This window comes from Penaeus chinensis, chromosome 5 (assembly GCF_019202785.1).
Source record: "Penaeus chinensis breed Huanghai No. 1 chromosome 5, ASM1920278v2, whole genome shotgun sequence".
In the NCBI taxonomy this organism is placed as follows: domain Eukaryota; kingdom Metazoa; phylum Arthropoda; class Malacostraca; order Decapoda; family Penaeidae; genus Penaeus; species Penaeus chinensis.
This window is the reverse complement of record NC_061823.1, coordinates 8,895,437-8,908,295: the sequence shown is the minus strand read 5'-3', so window position 1 is coordinate 8,908,295 and position 12,859 is coordinate 8,895,437. Positions and strand designations below refer to the sequence as shown.

Sequence of the window (12,859 nt, the reverse complement as noted above, 5' to 3'; positions counted from 1 at the left end):
GACAGAAAATTGGACCTTCAATTATGCTAAGCAAATCTCAGAAACCAAATCTTTATTTTTTTTTCTTGTACATTTTTTTTATTTTTTTCATCTCCATTTTTGTATTCCCTTTTCTCGTACTTCGCTTTCCTTTCTTCCTCCCTCTGCTGCTTTTTCTTCTGCTTCCCTTTTCCTTCAAAATCAAAATATTCCGATGTGAATTTCCATTAATCACTTTTTAGTAATTAGTTCCTAACAATAATACTTCCCCACAAATAAATTTGCTTTAATGCCATATCACAATTTTCACCATCAATTATGAAGGACCAAATCCCATTATAAAAGTGAAAAACGGTCCGTCTGAAGTATAATCTTATCCAGCTCTCATGCATATATGATCGTAGAGAATACACAGGTAGTAGGATTATGAGGAGAGAGAGAGAGAGAGAGAAAGAGAGGGAAAGGGAGAGGGAGAGAGGGAGAGAGAGAAAAAGAGAGAGATTTGATTTGAGAGAGAGAGAGAGAGAGAGAGAGAGAGATAGAGAGAGAGAGAGAGAGAGAGAGAGAGAGAGAGAGAGAGAGAGAGAGAGAGAGAGAGAGAGAGAGAGAGGGGAGAGAGAGAGAGAGAGAGAGAGATAGATAGATAGATAGATAGATAGATAGATAGATAGAGAGAGAGAGAGAGAGAGAGAGAGAGAGAGAGAGAGAGAGAGAGAGAATGGGAGATAGAGAGAAAGAAAAAGAAACAGAGACAGAAAGAGAGACATACAGACACACAAGCAAACGGACAGACAGGCCGCCAGAAAGACCTTTAAATTATACACAAGCGCACAGGAAATGGGAAGAATAAATAGACAAATAAAAGAGAGAGAGAGAGAGAGAATGAGAAAGAGAGAGAGAGAGAGAGAGAGAGAGAGGAGAGAGAGAGAGAGAGAGAGAGAGAGAGAGAAGAGAGAGAGAGAGAGAGAGAGAGAGAGAGAGAGAGAGAGAGAGAGAGAGAGAGAGAGAGGAGAGAGAGAGAGAGAGAAGAGAAAGAGAGGAGAGAGAGAGAGAGAAGGTGAGTGAAGAGAGAGGTGATGAGAGAGGAGAGAGAGAGTGAGAGTGTGAGAGAGAGAGAGAGAGAGGGAAAGGAAAGAGAGAGAGGAGATGGAGGGTGGTGGGAGAGAGATAGAGAGAGAGTGTGAGAGAGTGAGAGAGTGTGAGAGAAGGAGAGAGTTGGTGAGAGGAGTGAGTAGAGGGTGGGGTGTGGGTAGATTGTCTAGTTGAGATTGTTAGTAGTATAAAATTGATGAGAGAGGAGGAGTGAGTAGTGAGAGATTGAGTGAGAGAGAGAGAGAAGAGAGAGAGAGACGAGTGAGAGAGAGAAGATGGATATGATTGATTGATAGATTGATAGATAAGATTAGATAGATAGATTGTTTGAGATTTAGATGAGAGAGAGTGTGTGTGATGAGAAGAGAGTGGATGGGAGTTTGTGAGTGAAGAGAGACAGAGACTGAATGTGAAACTAACAGTCACGCAAGCAGACGGACAGTACGGCTGACAGAAAGATCGGTCTTCAAATATGGCACAAGCGCACAGCGGAATTGGGAAGATACATATTAGTATCTTATTTTAAGACAGTCACATTTGTAGTGTAAGACTCATATTCTATAGTTCTTTATGGCCCTCTGCTGCCAGGGGTCAGGACTGGTGTTGCTCCTGTCATTAAGGACAGATTGCTACGGGCTGGCTGGTGAAGCTTTGCCGGAGATTATTACTTGCGAAGTTTATGGGCATGGCGGCTGCTAGGCCGCGGAAGCTTATGCTGCTGGGAGCTGCAGCGGGCTGGACACGGCTGCATCGGCTGATCGGGTGGGGGTGTAGATTGTTGCTTATGCAGGCATGGGTGGTGGTACACCACGCCCCCCGCTGCCGAACTGGGCGGTGGGGCGGCGCAAGAAAAGGCGCAGACAAGCGAGGCCGCGGAAGAACCGTGGATGAAGGGTTGTAGGGCTCCAGGACGGGCGTAGGGAGTGGGGATTAGGGAAAGTGAAGGCGGTAGAGAGACAGACACGATTGACAGAGGGCGAGGATGGGAAGGTCAAAGACACAGGAGGGAGGGGGGGAGGGCAAGGGATGGGAGATAGGAGCGGGCGGGGAGAGGACAGGGTGGGGGAGGGGACAAGGGGGGTGGGGGTGTTTAAGGGGCGGGACGAGACGAGCAAAGCGGAAGTATAGAGGCGAGGGCGACGGATATTTGAAATGGTAGGCGGGGAATGTGGAGAAGGCGGGGAGAGCGAAGGGAGGCCGTCGGAGAAGGGGGCAGGCGAGGGGAGAGGGGAAGTGGGAAAGAAGGCGTTCTAGGGGAGCGGAAGAGAGGGGAGATGGAAAGCAGGGGAAGAGGCGGCAGAAGGGGAGGGGGGGCAGGTAGTGCGGTGGAAAGAAAGAGGGAGCCGACAAGAAGAGGAGGAAAGCAGAGAGAAAGGAAGAAGAGAAAAAAATAGGAGGAGAGGAAGAAAAACACACGACACAGAAGAAAAGGTGGAAAACAGGGAGTGATAAAGAAAGAACGGCGGAAAAGGGAGAGATGACAGGCGAACAAGGGGGAGGAGAGGGAGGGAGGCAGTAAGGGAGGAAGACAACGGAAAAGGAGACGAGGAAACAGAGGTCGGGGAAGAAAGATAAGAGGAACAGGAGGGAGGAAGAAAGCAAGAGGACAGGGAGGAGAGGACGAAAGCGACGAGGAAAGGGAGGAGAGGACGAAAGCGCCGAGGAAAAGGAGGAGACGGAAGCAGGGCGAAGAAGGAAAGGAGGAGGGGCACGAAGGGAGCCGAGGAAAAGGAGGAGAGGAAGAAGGAGAGAGGACAAGGAGGCGCGGACAGAAAGCGAAGAGGGAAAAGGAGGAGAGGGTAAGAAAGTAGAAGAGGAAAGGGAAGAGAGGAAGTTACGGAGAAGAGTGCAAAGGTAGTGAGAGGAAAGGAAGTAGAGAGGAAAAGGAGGAGAGGAAGAACGAGAAGGAGGGAAAGGGAGGCGAGGAAGACGGCGCGAGGCAAGGAGAAGCGAAAAGGAGCAAGTAGGAGACAAAAGAGGAGAGGCAGAAGGAGGAAGAAGGCAGGGAGGGAGGAAGAAGGAGACGCGGATAGGGAAGAGGAAAGGAGGAGGAGTGGGAAAAAGGAAGGAGACGATGGGGATCAAGCATGGAGAGGAAGAAGGAGAAGAGGAACAGGAGGAGAGGAAGAAAGAGAAGGGGAAAAGGGAGGAGAGGGATTATGAAAGCAGAAGAGGCAAGGGAAGGAGAGGAGTGCAGAGCGAAGAGAAAGAAGGAGAGGAAGGAGAGAAGCGGAAAAGGAGGATGGGAAAGCAGATCTAAGAGAAAGGGCGGCGAGGAAGAAGGAGGAAGAGGAAAGGGAGGAGAGGGAAGAAGGAAGAACCGAGGAAAAGAGGCGAAGGAGGAAGATCGAATACGAAGAGGATCAAAGGGGAGAGGCGAGGAAGCAGGAGGCGCAAAAGAAAGGAAAAAACGCGGAGCATAGGAATAAGAGACGAGAATGAGAGAGCGAGGGGGGGAAGAAGAAAAGCCGAAGTGAGGGCAGGTGTGAGGAGAGCAGGACGAAAGAGACACGAGGAAAAGGCAGGGAGAGGACGAAAAGAGAAGAGGGAAAAAAGGAGGAGCGGAAGAAGGAGAAGCGGAAAAAGAGGAGCGGAAGGACCAGAGAAAGAGGACAAGGCGGGCGAGGAAGAAGGGCGACGAGGCCCACGAGTGCGAGGACGCAACGAGGAAGAGTGACCCGGAGGCGAGGCCGAACGAGACGAGGAAAGGGAGGAGAGGAAGGAAGGAGAAGAAAGTAACCAAGAGGAGAGGCAGAACGTAGACGGCGGCCTAAGAGGAGCTTAAGACAGAGACGCGGACACGGCGGGCGACGGACGAAGGAGAAGAGGCAGCAGGAGAAGCAGGACAGGAGGACGAGGAACGAAGGGACCGTGAGGCAAGGCGGCGCGGTGAGAAGGCGCAGAGGAAAGGAGGGAGTAGGACGAACCGAACGAGGAAAAGGAGGAGAGGACGCAAGAGACAGAGGAACGGCGGCGAGGCCGCGGCAACCGGAGGCGCGGACAAGCATCGCTCAGCGGACATGGGCGGCGAGGAAGCGGCGACGAGGTCCGCCGGAACGCGGAACAAGGCTGCTGCGCAGACAGAGACAGACACGCACAGGCGGAGAGGACCGAACAGCGCCGCGGCACGGGCGGCGTCGGACGCAGGCGAAGCGGAAGAGGAGAAGAGGATCTGGCGGAGCGGACGACCAGAGACGCGGAACGGGCGAGCGGCCGCAGGACGACAGAGGGCAGAGGCGACGAGGCCACGGCAGGCGAGGCCGCCGCGAGACGAGGCCAGGGAGGAGCGGCACGCCGGAGCAGCGGCACGGCGCAGGGCAAGGGAGGAGAGGAACGCACGCGCGACGGCCGGGAGGCGCGAAGCAGGAGACGGCAGGAAACCGCGGCGCGGCCGCAGGCGACAGACGGACAGGACGGAGAGGCAAGAAAGAGTAAGAGGAAGGGAGGCGAGGACAGAAGGCGCAAGACGGAAAAGGAGGCGCGGCACAGAAGGAGACAGCAGGACTCAGGAGGCGCACGGCGCACATGCGAGAGGCAAAGGGAGGAGAGGACGAGGAGAAGGAGGAGAAAGGCAGGAGAGGAAGCAAAGAGAAGCGGCAGGGAGGCGCGGAATAAGCGCGAAGAGGCAACAGGAGAGGAGGACAAGGCGGAGAGGCAAGAACACGCGACAGCGGAAGGGAGGAGAGGAAGCAGGAGAAGCGGCCCACGCGGCGCGGAAGCAAGGCGAAGCGGAAACGGAGGCGGACAGGCAGCAAGCGACGAGGACCCGGGCGGCGCGGCGCCGGCGCACGCAGGCCGACGAGAAGCGGCCCAGGCGGTCGCGGGCCGGCGCAGAGGCACAGGGCAGGCAGCTGACGCAAGGCGAAGAGGAAAGGCGGAGAGGACAGAAGGCGAAGAGGAATGGAGAGCGGACGCAGGCGCAAGTAGGCAAGGGAGGAGAGGCCGAAGGCGACTGAGGAAAAAGGCGGAGATGGCAAGAAAGAGAAGAGGAAAGGGAGGAGAGGAGAAGGCGCACGAGGAAAAAGGAGCCCGGGACTCGGGGAGAAGGCAGACACAGCGCAAGCGGACAAGGGAGGAGAGGAAGCACGGATCACGCGGCAAGGCGAAGCGGCAAACGGCGGAGGCGGCAGCAAGAGAAGGAAAGGGAGGCGAGGGCAAGAAGGCGAAGAGGACAAAGAGGAGAGGAAGAAGCGAGAGGAAAAGGGCGGAGAGGAAGCAGGCGACGAGGCAACGGCGACGAGGAACAGGAGGAGACGGAAGAAAGCAGACGCGGAAAAGCGGCGGAGAGGAAGAAGGAGAAGAGGAAACCAGGAGGAGAGGAAGCAAGCAGAAGAGGACACGGGGGCGAGGAACAGAAGGGAAGAGGAACCGGAGACAGAGGAAACGGAGGAGCGGGACGCTACAGAGCAGCGGAAAGGGGGAAGAGGGCAGAAGCGACTGCAAGACAAGGATGCGCGGCCGCAACCGCGAGAGGACGGAGGCGAGACAAGAGGACACAGGAGGAGAGGAACGACCGAGCAGCGGACAAGCGGAGAGGGAGACCGAGAAGCAGGCCGCCGGGCGGCGAGGCGCCGGCGAAGAGGACAGGAGACGCTGGAAACGGAGGAGAGCAGAACGAGCCGAGGCACAAGGAGTGAGTGGCACGAGGAAAAGGAGGGCGGGACAAGAAAGAGCGAGGACAGGGAGGAGCAGGAAGAAAGGCGAAGCGGAAGCAGGAGAAGAGGGAAAAGGAGGAGAGGAAGCAAAGAGGAAGAAGACAAAGGTGGGGAGGAAGACAGCGAAGAGGACCGGAGGAGAGGACGAAGGCGAGAGGAAGACGGAGAAGAGGAATGGACGGCGAGGCCGACCCGCGCAGGCGCCGGAGCGCGGGCGAGGACGAAGGAGCAGAGGAAGAACGGAGCCGCGTGAAAAAGGAGGCGGAGGACCGCAAGAGAAGACGCAAAGGAGAGGAGGCAGCAAGTAGACGATGGCAATGGGAGGCGTGGACGCAGGCGACGAGGCACGGAGGCGGAGGCGACCGCGCGACGGCAAAAGGCGGAGAGGAAGAGGACACGGAGGAGAGGAAGAACGAGCAGAGGAAAGGGCGGCGAGCAGCCGGCGACCGGCCGACCTGGGGAAGCGGAAAAGGAGGCGCAGGAAGCCAGAGACGACCGCACGGAGGGCGCGGCAGCTCAGCGCAGAGGAAACAGGGGGGAGGAAGCAGGGTTCGAGGAAACGAGGAGAGGAGGACTGGAGAGGAAAAGGTGAGAGGAAGAAAGAGAAGAGGAAAGCGGAGGCGAGGAAGAAGGAGAAGCGGAGCCGGCGAAGAGGAAATGGCGGAGAGGACGAACAGGACACGACGGCCAAGGGCGGAGAGGCAGCCGGAGCACCGCGGCGACCAGAGCACGCAGAAAAGGGAGGGCGAGGAAGCCGGAGAAGAGGACCCGGCGGAGCGGAAGACAGGCGACCGCGGCCGCAGGAGCAGGGCCATGCGGAGCGGACAGCACAAGCGAAGACGGCAAGGGAGGAGAGGAAGAAGGGACGAGGGCTAGACGGAGAAGAGGCACAGGAGGAGCGGAGAAGGCAGACGCGGAAAGGCGGAGCGGAAGAAAGAGAAGCGGAAAGGGGACGGAGAGGATGAAGGAGAAAGCGGCCAACGGAGGAGAGGAAGCCAAGAGACGACGGCACAAGGAGGAGATGCCGAGGCAAACGGAGGAGTTTGGAAGAAAGGACAGCGGCAGGGCAGGAGCGGAAGCCGGAGGCGCTGGAAAGCTAACGGAGCAGCGGGACACAGGCGGCGAGGCCGCAAGCGCAGCGGCACAGGCGGACGAGGCCGCAGGCCCAGGCGGCGAGGACGACAGAGCAGAGGTAAGGGAGGAGAGGAAGAAGGAGAGCAGGCCGACGGAGCAGGGACAGGAGAGAGGAGAAGGAGAGCGGAACCGGGGAGGAGGATGAACCGAGACGGAGGACAAGGCGGAGAGGAGCAAGGAGACGCAGGAAACCAGGGAGGAGAGGAGACAGAGCAGAGGAAAAAGAGGAGCGGCAGAAGCGACAGAGGACCGGGAGGCGCAGGCATAAGGAGCGCGGAAACGGAGGAGAGGAAGAGGACAAAGGAGGCGAGGTAGCACCGAAGCCGAGGCACGGGAGGCAGCGGAAGCTAGGAGCCGCGGAAGCGGGAAGCGGAAAGGAGGCGAGGACAGACGGTGAAGAGGCACAGGGGCGAGGAACGAAAGGACGCGGCCCAGGGGCGACGGCGCCGCGCCGCGGCACCGGGGCGCGGAAGCACGGAGCGGAAACCGAGGAGAAGGAAGAAAGAGACGCGGGCAAGGGAGGCGCGTCGCCGGAGCAGCGGACCGCGGGGCGGCCGCAGCGCGCTGCCACGGGCGGCGGCGAAGGAGTAGCGGACGACGGCGCAGAGGGCCCGGCGGCGCTACGCACGGCGCACGCCCACGGAGGAGAGGACGAAGCGCACCGGGCCCCCGGGGCGGACGGCAGAACGCGAGCCGGACAGGGGGATAGCGAACGAGAAGAGGACACCAAGCAGGCGGGCACGAAAGAGACAGACGGCAAGGGAGGAGAGGAAGAACCACGGAAGAGGAAAACGGCGGAGAGGAAGCAGGGAAGCACGGAAAAGGAGGAGCGGAAAGACAGTAGACGAAGGAAAGGCAGAGCAGGAAGAACAGGAAGACGGAAACGAGGAGGAGCGGCAGAAAGCGCCGAGGCCAAGGAGGGCGCGGAAGACGGCGCGCGGAAAAAGAGGAGCGGGCAGCACAGCGCGCGGCACAAGGAGGAGCGGCAGACCAGGGAGACGCGGCAGGGCGGAGAGGCACGAAGGAGAAGGGAAAGGCGGCGCGGCCGCCACGCGCAGACGGACCCCTCGGCGCGGACGCAAAGAGCCGAGGCCAAGGGGCAGGAGCGCAGACAGCGACCGCTGGCAACACGGCGGAGAGGAGCAGGAGAAAGGGACAAGGAGGAGCGGCCGCAAGAGACGAGTGCCTACGGAGGAGCGGAACACGGGAGCACGGGGACCGGGGGGAGACGGACGCACACGCGAGCGGACCAAGAGTGGGAGGAAGACAGGGAGAAGAGGAAAAGTCGGAGCGGAAGCAAGAGAAGAGAGACCAGGACGGAGAGGCAGAAGGAGAAGCAGGCAAGGAGGAGCGGAAGAAGGCCGTAGGAAAGGAGGAGGGAAAGGAGACGCTGAAGGGAGGAGAGAAGACAGCGTAGCGGACAAGAGGAGCCAGGCACGACGGAGAAGGGGACCAAGGAGGCAGAGGCTTGACCGAAGAGGCAAAGGAGGAGGGAGAAGGAGAAGAGGCACCGGAGGAGAGGATGAACTAGAGAAGAGGAAAAGGCGGAGAGGAAGAAGGGAAGAGGACAGGAGGAGAGGCAGAAAGGTCGCCGAGGAAACAGGCGGAGAGGACGACGGCGACGCGGCACCACTGGCGGCGACGTACGACCCGCGCGAGGCCAGGAGGCGGGCAGACGGGACGACACGAGGACACGGAGGAGCGGAAGAAAGAGACAGCGACACGGAGGCCACGGAAGACCACGAGGAAGGAGGAACAAGAGGGAGAGGACGACGGAGACGAGGCCAGGCGGCGCGGACGAACGCGACAGCGGCCCAAGAGGAGCAGCCTGAAAGAGCACATGACGGACACGGGCGACGGCGCGGCCGCAGGCGAAGCGGATACGGAGGGAGGAAGAAAGAGAAGAGGCAAAGGAGAGAGAGACGAGGAATCGGCGGAGCGGCGAACGCGCAGAGGCAAAAGGGACGGAGGGCGAAGGAGGAGAGGCATGCAGGAGCCGGGACCAGGCGGAGAGGCAAGACCGAGCAGCGGCCAGGCGGGAGGAAGACAGAGAAGCGTGCCCGGCGGAGCGGCCGCCGTGAAGAGGCAACAGCGGAGAGGCAGCAAGGAGAAGCAGGAACACGGAGGAGAGGACGAAGAGAAAGAGGACAAGGCGGAGAAGGAAGACAGGAGGACGAGGACGGAGGAGCGGAGAAGGAGAAGACGGACAGGGAGGAGCAGGAAAGAAGGAGCCGAGGAAATAGGAGGCGAGGAAGCAAAGAGACGCCGGAACACGGACGGAGAGGCCGCACGGCGCAGGGGGACCAGGCGGCAGCGGACGCAGGACGAGGAACGGCGGAGGGGACGATGGAGACGAGGAAAAGGCTGGAGAGGAAGAAAGAGAAGAGGAACCGGCGGAGAGGAAGCAGGAGACGAGGACAAAGGGGACGCGGAAGACAGGAGAAGAGGCAACTGAAGGAGAGGAAGGAAAGCGCAGAGGACAAGGAGGGCAGGACAGCTCGGAGACGAGGACAAGGCGGCGCAGGAGAGGGAGAAGAGGAAAAGGAGGAGAGGAAGATGGAGAACGACAGGAAACGGCGGCGCGGACAGCAGGGAGCCGAGGACCAGGAGGCGAGGGCTGAAGGCGACAGACGGACTGGAGGAGAGGCCGCAGGCGAGGATAACACGGAGGCGTGGAAGAAAAAGAGAAGAGGCCACGGAGAGAGAGGTCGCAGGCGAGTCGGCAAAGGAGGCGCGGACGACGGCGCAGAGGACAGGGAGCGAAGAGGAAGAAAGAGAAGAGGATAAGGGGACGCAGGCACGAAGGGAAGAGGAAAAGGAGGCAGAGGGAAGAAAGAGGAAGAGGAAAAAGGAGGTGCGGACGCACGAGAAGCGGCACCGGAGGCGAGGAGCAGCGCAGCGGAACGGCGGAGGAGGCACGAAGGCGAAGGGATACGGCCGGAGTGGAGAAGGAGACGAGGAACCGGACGGCGCGGACGAACGAGACGAGGAAAGCGGAGGAAGGGAAAAAAGAAGAAGGAGACGCTGCAACGAGGGAGAGGCCGCGGAGAAGAGGAAAAAAGGAAGCGCGGCAGCAAAGGCGAAGAGCGAAACAAGGCGCGAGGAAGAAGGCGAAGAGGAAAACGAGGTGAGGAAGACGAGAAGGGACCGGTGAGGAGGCGGCGAAGGACGCAGAGGACAACAGTGCGCAGAGGAACCGGAGGCGAGTCAAGCCAGCAAGAAGAGGAAACGGAGGAGAAGGAAGCGGAAACGGAAGGAGCGCGGAAGAACGGCGAAGAGGCACAGGGACGGGAGAGGAGAAGGAGCACGAGGCAGACAGGCGAGTAGGAACTGGATGAGCTGAAGACAGAGACGAGGAAACGGGAGAGGACGACTCGAGCAGAGGACCAGGAGGAGAGGAAGACGAGCAGCGGCAACAGGACCCCCCCCCAGAGGACGCCGGAGCAGACGGCTACCGGAGGCGGGCCGCCGGGAGCCGCTGCAAGGACGGAGGGAAGAAAGAGACAGAGGAAACAGAGGAGGAGGACAGAAAGAGACAGAGGACCAGCGGAACGGAAGAAGGACGACAGAGGCAAAGGCGGTCGAGTGACAGCACGGAAGAGGCCCCGGAGGAGACGGACGAAGGCGCAGAGGCACACGAGGATAGGAAGCACACTGCAGCAGAGGGGCACCGGAGGCGCAGGACGCAAGAGAAGTGGCACCGGAGGCGCGGCAGAGGGAGAAGCGGAACAAGAGGAGAGGCACGACAGCGAAGAGGAACAGGCGGAGAGGCTCAGTCAGGCGCAGAGGAAATCACGACGGCGAGGAAGAAAGGAGGAGGCAAAGGAGGAGAGTAAGACAGAGAAGGGCCCGGCGGACGACGGAAGAAGGAGACCGAGGCAAACGCAGGCGAGTAAGCAAGAGACGTGAACCAGGCGGCGAGGCACTGAACGAGAAGCGGACAAGGGAGGACGAGAAGAGGGAGCAGCGGAAACCGGCGGCGCGCAGACAGAGAAGCGGACGGGCAGGAGAGGAAGAAGGAGAAGCGGGAGAAGGAGAAGAGGCAACGGAGGAGAGGCCGACAGAGACGACGGACGGGTAGAGGGAAGGACGACAGGAGACTCGGTGCCTGGACAAAGAGGACACGAGGCGAGGACCGCCGCGCAGAGGAACACACGGCGGAGCGGCAGACAAGCGACGCTGGCCAAAGCGGCGACGGCAGACGAGACGAGGCACCGGCGGAGCGGCACGCCCAGCAGAAGAGGCACAGGCGGAGGGACGCACGGAGAAGAGGCAAGGAGGAGAGGACGAAGGAGCCGCGGCACAGGGAGGAGACAGGCCACGACCGAGGCAGAGGAAAAGGCAGGCGCGGAAGACACAGAGAAGAGGACAAGGAGGAGCGGAGACAGAGCCGAGGACAAGGAGGAGATGCGACAAGGCGAAGAGGAAAGAGAGGAGAGGCGACGGGCCGAGGAAAAGGAAGAGAAGCAGGAAGAAAGGAGAGGAAAAGGATGGAGAGGCAAGAAGGCCGACAGAGGAAAGGGCAGGAGAGGATAACGCGCCGACGGACCCGGCACGGAGACGGAAGCAGGAGACGAGGAAAAGGGGAGAGGACAGACAGCGAAGCGGAAAGGAGGGAGCGGAAAAATAGCGTCGAGGCACGGGAGGGAGGGACGAAAAGCGACGCGGCCAAGGCGAAGAGGAAAGGAGGTGGAGGCCGAGGAGAAGGAGGCAAGGCCGGCGCGGACGAAAGAGACGCAGGAACCGGAGGAGAGGCAGAAGGCGAAGAGGACAAAGCAGGCGAGGACGACCGAGATGAGGACACGGAGGAACGGAAGAAGGCGAAGAGGAAACGAGAGGAGAGGAAGAAGGAGCAGAGGCACGGAGGCGCGGAAGCACGACGCAGAGGACAGGGAGGCAGCGGAAGCAAGCGCCGGAGGAAACGGCGGAGAGGCCGAAGGCGAGAGGAACTAGGAGGAGAGGGCAGAAAGCTGACGAGTACAAGGCTGTGAGGACAGAAAGGGGGAGAGAGGAAAGGGAGGAGAGGAAGGACGGGAAGCGGAAAGGAGGTGAGGAAGAAAGAGCAGAGGCACACGCGTAGCGGAAGCCGGCAGATGACCGGGCGGCGCGGGAAGCCGCGACGAGGCCACGGAGGAGAGGACGACGGCGAGAGGACAGGAGGCGCGTAGACGGCGAAGCGGACTCCGCGGCGCGGCCAGACGCGAAGAGGAACAGTCACGGAGAGCAGTAAGGGCGAGGCCGGCGGAGCGGAAGACCCGCGCCGAGGCACCGGCGGAGCGGCCGACGCGCAGCGGACAAGGCGGAAGAGGACGAAGGAGCCGCGGCAAAGGAGGGAGGACGAAGGCGCAGCGGCCCCGGCGGAGCAGGACGAAAGCAGAAGCGGCACACCGGACGGCGCGGCCGAACGGCGCAGCGGCCCCGGCGGAGAGGCGACAGATCAAGAGGTAACGGCGGCGAGGCCTACTGAGACAGAAGCACACGGAGGAGCGGACAGCCCAGAGCAGGGCCAGGGCGGAGAGGGCCGACGGAGCGCGGACCGGCGGCTGCTCGGCCGTCGCGACGCGGCACCCGGACGGAGCGGCCGACGGGCGCCAGCGGCAAGGCGGAGCGTCTCGCCTCGGCGAGAGGCAACGGCGGCGAGGGGCCGCCGGAGCTGCGGACACATGCGGCGCGGAGCCTCGCGCAGCGCCCGGCTGCGAGGCTCCCTCGCCGCGGAACTGTCGTCTCGTCACTCCGTCTCCGCCTGCCCCTTCTTCGGGTCCGACGGAGACGCGGCAACGGCTGAGAGGAAGCAGGCGACTCGCCCTTCTTCGCTTCCGCCCTCTCCTCGGCCCTTTATTCGCTTTGCTCCCTCTCCTCGTTCACCATTTTCTCTTGCCTCCCTCGCTCTTCCCGGTCTTCTACGTCCGCATTCTCTATGTCCCCTTCTTCTCTTCCTCCTTCCTCTTCCCCTTCTTCTCTTTCCCCTTTCTTCTCTTCCTCCTTCTCTTCTTCCTTCT

General features: G+C 60.6%; 2 protein-coding genes across 2 annotated transcripts; both read left to right on the top strand.

Annotated features, from left to right (window-relative positions):
* The first annotated feature begins 1,756 nt into the window (after window positions 1-1,756).
* LOC125025447 (ribosome-binding protein 1-like) lies at window positions 1,757-6,318 on the top strand. The gene is made up of 3 exons (XM_047613459.1): window positions 1,757-1,833; window positions 4,087-5,704; window positions 6,019-6,318. Exons 1-3 carry the CDS (start codon window positions 1,757-1,759, stop codon window positions 6,316-6,318), a joined length of 1,995 nt encoding a protein of 664 aa, XP_047469415.1.
* Window positions 6,319-6,687: 369 nt separating this feature from the next.
* LOC125025446 (trichohyalin-like) lies at window positions 6,688-12,308 on the top strand. Its single transcript, XM_047613458.1, has 8 exons — window positions 6,688-6,918; window positions 7,130-8,200; window positions 9,159-9,513; window positions 9,546-9,657; window positions 10,472-10,752; window positions 10,848-11,103; window positions 11,431-11,847; window positions 11,975-12,308. Exons 1-8 carry the CDS (start codon window positions 6,688-6,690, stop codon window positions 12,306-12,308), a joined length of 3,057 nt encoding a protein of 1,018 aa, XP_047469414.1.
* Window positions 12,309-12,859: the final 551 nt, after the last annotated feature.

Bases quoted from the DNA above. Each gene is read 5' to 3' on its own strand.
- LOC125025447 (XM_047613459.1), top strand. From the start codon at position 1,757: ATGGCGGCTGCTAGGCCGCGGAAGCTTATGCTGCTGGGAGCTGCAGCG. The intron at 1,834-4,086 runs GTGGGGGTGTAG...AGCATCGCTCAG, and splicing joins CGGCTGCATCGGCTGATCGG to CGGACATGGGCGGCGAGGAA. The intron at 5,705-6,018 runs GTGAGTGGCACG...GACGCAAAGGAG, and splicing joins AACGAGCCGAGGCACAAGGA to AGGAGGCAGCAAGTAGACGA.
- LOC125025446 (XM_047613458.1), top strand. From the start codon at position 6,688: ATGAAGGAGAAAGCGGCCAACGGAGGAGAGGAAGCCAAGAGACGACGG. The intron at 6,919-7,129 runs GTAAGGGAGGAG...CGCAGGCATAAG, and splicing joins GCGAGGACGACAGAGCAGAG to GAGCGCGGAAACGGAGGAGA. The intron at 8,201-9,158 runs GCAAGGAGGAGC...CGCACGGCGCAG, and splicing joins AGAGGCAGAAGGAGAAGCAG to GGGGACCAGGCGGCAGCGGA.